The sequence below is a fragment of the Triticum urartu genome, chromosome 2A, assembly GCF_056163025.1.
Source record: "Triticum urartu cultivar PI428250 chromosome 2A, HENAU_Tu73, whole genome shotgun sequence".
NCBI classification, from domain to species: Eukaryota; Viridiplantae; Streptophyta; class Magnoliopsida; order Poales; family Poaceae; genus Triticum; species Triticum urartu.
In genome coordinates this window covers 10,032,168-10,040,694 of record NC_141874.1, presented here as the reverse complement: position 1 = coordinate 10,040,694, position 8,527 = coordinate 10,032,168, and the positions used below count along the sequence as shown (strand labels likewise).

The 8,527-nt window shown below is 42.6% G+C and overlaps 1 protein-coding gene across 1 annotated transcript; it reads right to left on the bottom strand.

Moving 5' to 3' along the window:
- Positions 1-728: 728 nt before the first annotated feature.
- LOC125540596 (uncharacterized) lies at positions 729-2,186 on the bottom strand. The gene has a single exon (XM_048704202.2). It carries the CDS (start codon positions 2,184-2,186, stop codon positions 729-731), a length of 1,458 nt encoding a protein of 485 aa, XP_048560159.2.
- Between the last annotated feature and the right edge of the window lie 6,341 nt (positions 2,187-8,527).

Sequence of the window (8,527 nt, the reverse complement as noted above, 5' to 3'; positions counted from 1 at the left end):
GAACATCGGCCCAGCTTGTTGCTCTATTGACATGTGGGACCTAGCGAACTAGTAAGTTAGCAGGAAACAAACCATTTCTGTTCTGATGGGAAAATCCACCGCCGATGACTCCCTCATTCTCCTTCTTCCCTAAACCCAACCACGATGGTGGGATGAAGGTGAGGCGCTGTGCTAGGTCGACCATTATCACCTCAAGGGCCCACAAGCATGAGCCACTCGCTAGTGGCAATGTGTGCATTGTGAATCTAGTGTGAAACCGTGGTGCCCTGCGAGTTCTTTGAAATGGATTGCTCGGTAATTTGAGTTCAAAACCATTTCAATTTTTGGAAGTTTGCAAACATTTACTAATCCACATTACACACATAGCTTAATCCTCTTTTTACATGGAGCGATACCAGCATTTTTGGTTGGTCTGTTGCAAGTGTGTATGCCAACATGGTACCAACCGTAGTAAATTTTAGTCACAACTATGTGATGATGATGATGCATATACCCCTTTGTTTAATTTATGTTTCATTAGTAAGTAAGCCAATTTACTGACAACTATAGTACATTTAGTTCACAATGTCTAAGAAGAGCAGGTGGATTGTTGGATCTGATACAACATAATACAAGTTTATTTGTACGGTCATTGAGATCTGTAATACAATTAGTTCAATGGATAGGTTTGTTTTACCATGTATCAAAAAATACAACAAGAGTTACATTACAGGAGCTCTAAAAAACACTTAAATTGGCACTCCTCGTCGCTTCCTACCTAACAAAGCACTACCTTCACATGTGTCATGAGCATGACTTGTAGCAAAATAAACAAATGATTTATGAGGGGGTAACCTTGATTCCCATGAAGTTAGAATAAAGTCTCCTTCCGGTCTAACACTTGGATCTGCTATAAGTCCCCCCAATGTCACACTTGGTGATTCCTCCTTGATTGAAACATTAATTGTATAACGTGTCATGCTAAGTGGATGCAAAGCAAAGTCTGTTATGTCCACTTGATGACCTTGTGCTAAACGCGTGCTTGGTTGCACACCATCTATGGATAGGTTTCTTTTAAGAAATCTTATTGCCTTGTCCAATGTGCAACGCCAAAACCGAACATTGAGATTTTTTCTCAACACATCCGCGTATGAATTTGCTGCGATAAGTGAACCTTGCATATTGTTCAACACCTTGACAAATTCATCTGCTACTTGAACTAACCGTGGATGTTCTGCAGGGTCTATGCTCCCGAACGCCAATGCCTTGAAAAGGTACCTCAACTCATCATTTGATAGAACAGTAAGGAAAATTGGTTTCACCGATCCAAACCTGCCTAATATTTTTAGTTTACTTATGATGATTATCTTACTTCCTCTGCCTATTCTTATGAAAAATGAGTGAAACTTTTTCCAATCATCGTCCCCTACATCAGAAGCAAACTCGATAACTGCCAACATCATTCCTTCCATGGTCCTTCCATGGTCAAGTATGCTCATAAGGTTGTCTCCATCTAAGTGCAATACAGAAGGGAATTGCGAGCGAACCCTTTCATCGCCGCACACATGGGCAACCAAAGTTTTCTTCCCAGTTGTTGGACCACCTATGACCGGGAGAACTGGGAGTGCATGATCTCCATGAGGGTCGTTGTGCTGCAACAAGAAGCTCAAGAGCTTTTGCTTTTCAGCATGTCGGCTGAACATGAAGTTGTCGGTGTAAAGATAAACATCGTATGGCCTACGAGACATGCGCTCACATCCACCCAGAAGCACAACAAATTCTACCATGTCAGCTATAGCAATTTCTAAACTTTCCAAGGCACTGTGAGACTCAAGGTGTGTGCCCTTATCAGTTGTTGTACGTGAGCGCTTGGCTAAATACAAACTGCTGCTAGAAGAATTGTTGCTGCCAACCTTGTCAATGCGCGCACCATCTTGGAGGGCTTGGTACCTCGAGTTATCCAGCACACTGTATCCTCGGTACATGGCCTCTGAGAGCGTCTTGAGCTGCATCATCATCCCGGAGTTGGTTATGTATCGTGTGTCTGCCTCCTCGACGATGGTGCAAGCTCTCATCAGGAGATGCTGCAAGCTCTCCAGCACCTTCTCCTCTGACTGTGCATGGCTGGAGGATTGGTACTTGTTCATCAGGAAGGAGATGAACCGGCTCACCAGTTCACTTGCAACTACAGACTTGGCAACCTCCATGTTTGAGATTGATGAGGTAATCTGCCTTTTGGTCTCTAGATAAATTTAACTGGGCTGGCTTCTGCCAAGTCTTGCACAGCAAGGATGACTTTAGCTGCAACGAGGTTGGCTGAGACTGTCTAGCCACCCTTCTGCACTTATATGTGCACAGGCAGCAGGGAAAAATTGGCTAGTATTTTTAGTATTCACATTAAGTAGGTCCAAATTAGTTATTTTGTTTCTATTGACTCCTTCTATACTTATATGTGTACTCGACTGTAGCAATGTACCACCGTGGAAATTGCCTGGGCTAGATGAACGACAGTCGAGAAGCATGGCGCAACAAATTGGCAAGGAAACAATATGCTCCATTTTTTATATTGGTGAATGAAGATGAGGATCACCACTCGATGCTTCAGTAATCTTTCGGAGGAGATTCGACCATTTTGTTTGTACATTTTTGCTCCTTTAGTCCTTCAGAACGTAACCAGTATATATGTGGCTTATTTTATGCTAGTTTAGTCTTTAACTGAAATCCGTTGCACCATGTGCATTCTTCACATTGGTACAAAAAATGGAAAAAGTAAAAAAAAAGTATGATGGAACTTCCGACGATAGAGACTTGATTTGTTTTCTGTTTGAAACTAGGAGTTGTCTGCCTGCATGAAATTGTTGCTGCCCCCCGTAATAATTAGGGTTAGAGCAATTATCAAAGCATCGGACATTATGAAATTTCAATAAAACTCATCTCCTGGGTGTGGGGTGGAGATGCTGTGCAATATGGCCTGCCACGGCAGCAATAACTCCCGCCCTGGGACTCAGCAGTGGCACTGGAGAGCGCCTCATTGTCGTCGGGGTTGTCTTGTACAGTCAATCTTATCATTACCGGTCGTCTTTCTTAGCAGGGGTCTCTCAGAAGGTGATTGACTAGCCTGTGCCAAGTCTCAAAAAGGTTCTTCGTAAATTAGGGAAGTCTCCAAACTATTGACTACGACGAGTTCAAGGGTGGGTGTCGTCCTCCCAGTGTATTGGGTACTCGGCTTTAAAAAAATGCCTGTAGTGACACAAGGCTGCTTACGTCTCTCCTTATAAACTAGGTGTTGTATTGTGTATTTTCACGAGTGGATGACACACGGCTGCTAACATCTATCCTTACAAACTAGGTGTTCTTGTATTGTATATTCTCACGGGTGGGTGACACATGGCTGCTAACATCTATCCTTACAAACTAGGTGTTCTTCTATTGTATATTTTCACGGGTGGGTGACACACGGCTGCTAACATCTATCCTTATAAACTAGGTGTTCTTGTATTGTATATTGGCCTAGGACCCAATGGAATACACAAGCTGCCATCCTAGCAAAAACATGTGAGAATGATAAGCCAGTTGCCCAAACGTCAGTAGGTAGGCCCAAATTAATATCGTCATTACATACCAGCTTGTACTCCCTCCGTTTCTTTTGACTCCGCATATAAAATTTGATCAAAGTCAAACTATACAAAGTTTGACCAAATTTATATAAAAAAATATGAACATCTACAATATTAAAACTATATAATATGAAAATACATCTCATGGTGCATATGATAATATTGATTTCATATTGTGAATGTCGATATTTTTTAATATAAAGTTAGTCAAACTTTACAAAGATTGACTTTGACCAAACATTATATGCAGATTAAAAAAAATGAAGGGAGTACATTTTAATTATCTTTACTACAGGAAAAACACATAGCCAGCTGCCCAAACGTGCAAAGGCCAAATACACCTCGGCAAAAGTTGGCCTAGTGTTACACCCAGCAAAGCTGACTCGGCTTAACCCATGCAAAGCGACGTAAACCGAGTGTTTTTATCGGGGACTCAGAAAACGGTTTGCAAGTATAAATCAGCAGCTCTGGGCAACTTAAAGATGTCTGACGGCCAACAGACAAAAAGCTAGGTGTCGCCGCTCGGCTTTCACTTCAGCTAGGGGTCAATCAGAAGGTGCCAGGTATCCAACATATGAGCCGAGTGTCTCATAGCCAGTGCACGGCATAGGAGTAAGCCAAGTGTCGCTGCTCGGCTTCCATTTCTGCCAGGGGTCAACCGGAAGGCGCTGTTAACATATAAATGTATTGTCGTCTAGTCTCTTCTATAAAATTGATCTTTTCATTACATTGGCTAGAGCATACATTTGTACATGGTATCATGTTCAAGAGGTTATGCACTTTTACAGGTGCCATGTGTCCATAATATAAACTGAGTTCCTCGTAGGCCCTTCACGGCATAGGGGTAAGCTGAGTGTCGCCCCACGGTTCTATTTCAGCCAGCGGACGGTGCCACATGTCCTTAAGGTACACCGAGAGTTTCATCTGTGACACTCGGTATACACGTAAGCCAACACTTAAAAGTATCCTAACTATTAACTGCGACGTGTTCAAGGGTGGGTGACACATGGCTGCTAACATGTAGCCTTATAAACGTCATTTACTTTTGTTGTATATTGGCCTAGTACGCCATGGAAAACACAAGTTGAGCTCCTAGTAAAATCATGTGAGAATGACAGCCAACTATCCAAGCGACATCAAAACGTTGACTTGTACGGTATTTGTAATATTCACAGTAGGTAGATCAAAACTTATATTACTTCCATATAAACAGGAAGCGGATTAGGAGCACTCGGGTGCTCCACCCCCCTATATTCAAAAATAATTTAATAATTCAAAAATAAGTCAAAAAAATCCTGGATATATTTTTGAACCAAATTTGACTAGGTATTGTACTCATATAAAAAGTTTGGCCAAGGAATAATTCTCGTTGACTTCAGGAAAAAAAAACAAATTTATGACGACAATATAGCATGAATAGTATTTGTATCTAGCATTTTTTGGGAAACCTTTGACCCAGGATACAATAAAAGTCATTTCCCATTTAATTTTTTTATATGAGTGCAATACTTGGTCATGTTTGATTCCATAAAAAGTTACGGGATTTTTTGAATTTTTTTGAATTACTAAATTATTTTTTAATACAGGGTGGCGTAGCACCCGAGAGCTCCTATGCATTTTCGCATATAAACAAACATATTTTAGTGACTTCTCTACTCCAGGGTGTGGGTACACTTCTGTCTACACGGTTCACAGGAGATTGTCTTCGCTCTGAGATCCCAACTAAATTTACTTGTGTTCTGTGGGACTGCTCTTCACTTGCGTACATGTACAGTGACACGAATTCTGATACTTGGCTCCATGTGTTGTTAGTCTGCTGGAGCATAGCGAGTAGGGCGTTTTGGTGACCGAGCTCCATGGAGCCATTTATTTTTGAAAAATTCATAGGAGCTCTTGTATACCTATCTCTATCAGATCTCACCTTTGCAATTGACCGTGAAGGGATTGATAACCCCTTTATCGCGTTGGGTGCAAGTATTTGATTATTTGTGCAAGCGCATAGATTGGAGACTTGCTTCTATGTCCTACTGGATTGATACCTTGGTTCTCTAACTAAGAGAAATACTTATCTCTACTTTGCTGCATCACCCTTTCCTCTTCAAGGGAAAAACCAACGCAAGCTCAAGAAATAGCAGCAGCGGCCAGTTTGGAAGCTTGATGTTCTTCTTTCTCCATAGACAAGTACTCCTTAAGGCATTTTCTAGAAGATTATCCCATTCACCTGTAGGGTAGTCAAGCTCCAGCCCCTCAAATCCCTCCATTATTTCATCCACCGTGACAATAGCATAGCCATGTGAAATCGGACGGCAATGGAAAGTTCCCTCAGCTCAAGGAGGTAAAACAGAGCCGACTGCCGCCTTACGGGGTAGCGGGGAGCCGTGAAATCAGGCTGAACGAGCTCCATGGAAGCCACGCCGCTTCTCCGCTTAGATCGTGGGGTAGTTTCTGGGGCGGTGTCGAAGGAAGGATCTTTGTGCCGCTGAGATGGTTGGCAGGTAGCTCGTTAACTCTCAAGTTCCTCTAGTTTCGCTAATCTTGCACTAAGCTTCTGGATTTCGCTTGCTTCCTCTTTCTGCTTTCTCTCTCGGCTTCTTTAACCACCATTGTTGGGAAACCCATGCACCCATAGAACGGAGCCTGATGTGCCTCATGTTTGTCCAGGGTGTTCCGGATTCCCGAGGGCCTCTGTCAGCACGTCCTTCTCTCTGTCTGGAATGAATGTCCCTTTCTGCGCTGCCTTGATTGCTGCCTCAAGCTTCCTTATGGGTATTGCAAGTTGCTCATTCGTCCAAACACACTTCCCTGTTTCCGGGTCCAAAGTTCCCCCAACCCCGAAGAACCAAGTCCTTGCCCGATCTGGCCAGTGCAATGTCGCTGGTTGGACCCCTTTAGCAAGCAGGTCTTACTCAGTTTTGTCCCACAACGGTTGGGCTTTGCTGTAGCCACCTGACCCCGTGGTATGGTGATACTTCTTCTTTGCAACATTTTGCTTGTTTGTCAGTGACCTTTGCTTACCCTTGTCCAATTTCTTGTATGCCACAAATGCGGGCCAGTGATCTCTTATCTTCTCATATTGACCGATGAATTCTGGAGTCTCGTCTTTCTCGACAAACTTTTTGTTCAAATATTTCTTCCAGTTCCTGAATAGTTCTGCCATCTTCTTAAGAGAAAATGTCTTGACCTTTCGCTCTATAACTGTGTTATTCGGATTCTCCTCTGTCGGTAGGCTGAAATTTGTCATCATCGTGGTCCAAAGATCATCTTTCAGGCTATCCTGGACATAAGAAACTTCATGGTCCTTCTTCTTATTCCATTCTTGGATGATGATCGTGATGCTATCCCTAACAACAACTCCCCACTGATGTACAAATGCGTCCTTGGTCCACTTGGGAGCAATCGGTTGGCCATCTCGAGCGACTTCTGTAATCGTGAGCCTTTCATCCTGGCGCAACCTTTTCTTCGGGCCTCGTCTCCTTACAGAAGTTTGGCTCGATCCGGAGGGCTAAAAGAAGAAAGAAGCATTAATATATGTATATATATACCTCGCCGGAGTTTGCAACAGTTAAGGATCCCTCCTCCTTTCGGTCACCAGATCCGTCATGATCTCCTTCCTCCGCTATTCGGTCACCGAAGCCGTCATGATCTCCTTCCTCCTCCATTGGATCACCGGAGCCATCATCCTCTCCTTCCTGACCATAGGTGTCGTTGAGAAACGACAAGGTGATATCACCTCCATCGTGGATTATATCCCCCAAGAACTCTTCGTTTTCTAAGTCTCTGTCCATAGTTTTTGTAAATATTACAACATGGCAATATACAAACATGAGAGATGGATTAGTGGCAAACATGGACTTAATATCACAACAAGGAATCATATGCATATGAGCAATGGATTAGTGGCAAACATCATGGAAAGTTGACAAGTTTTATAATCGTCAGTTTCAGACGATCGTCGACGACTACTCCCCCCTCATGTTTGATGAGTCGTCCTATCTTTCGAGAGAGGATACTTTGCGGACCTCCTCTCTCATGGTCGTCGAGGATACTTGCGGACCCCCTCCCCCCTCATGTCGAAGTTATCGGGGATATGTTGAATTCCCGAGAGAGTTAGGGGTGTTCTAACGTGGAACTACACGATATAGGTGAAGGGGATAACATCTGGGAATGTTTTCCCGAAGTTTGCATTAATTTCGGACAGATGAGCCGGAGGGGGACGGTTCCAAGTTCGCTATGCTAGCTGCTTCTGATAGATGAACGGGTGGCATATTTGGATTCGTCATATTTTTCTGATCGATTTTCATATATAAATTATTTCCATCGGAGTTATGGTTAGTTTTCTACGAATTTTCTATATACATCGCTTGTGATAAGTTCAAACCTTATATTGTTGATTCTAAAGTAACTATTCACACGGATGATGCTGCTATTAAGTATCTTATGGAAAAGAAAGATGCTAAACCTAGACTTATTAGATGGGTTCTCCTCATACAAGAATTTGATCTGCATATTATTGATAGAAAGGCAGCTGAGATCCCCATTACAGACAACTTGTCTAGGTTAGAAAATGTTCTTGATGACCCACTACCTATTGATGATAACTTTCTTGATGAATAATTAAATGTCATAAATGCTTCTCATACTGCTCCATGGTATGCTGATTATGCTAATTACATTGTTGCTAAATTTATACCACCTAGCTTTACATACCAGCAAAAGAAACGGTTCTTCTATGATTTGAGACGTTACTTTTGGGATGACCCACATCTTTATAAAGAAGGACTAGATTGTGTTATTAGACGTTGTGTAACTGAGCATGAACAGGAACAGATCCTACCCAAGTGTTACTTCGAAGCTTATCGGACACAACGCTGGAGATAGAACTGCACATAAGGTATTGCAATCCGGTTTTTATTGGGCTACTGTCTTCAAGG

Coding starts and splice junctions, on each gene's coding strand:
- LOC125540596 (XM_048704202.2), bottom strand. CDS start 2,186: ATGGAGGTTGCCAAGTCTGTAGTTGCAAGTGAACTGGTGAGCCGGTTC.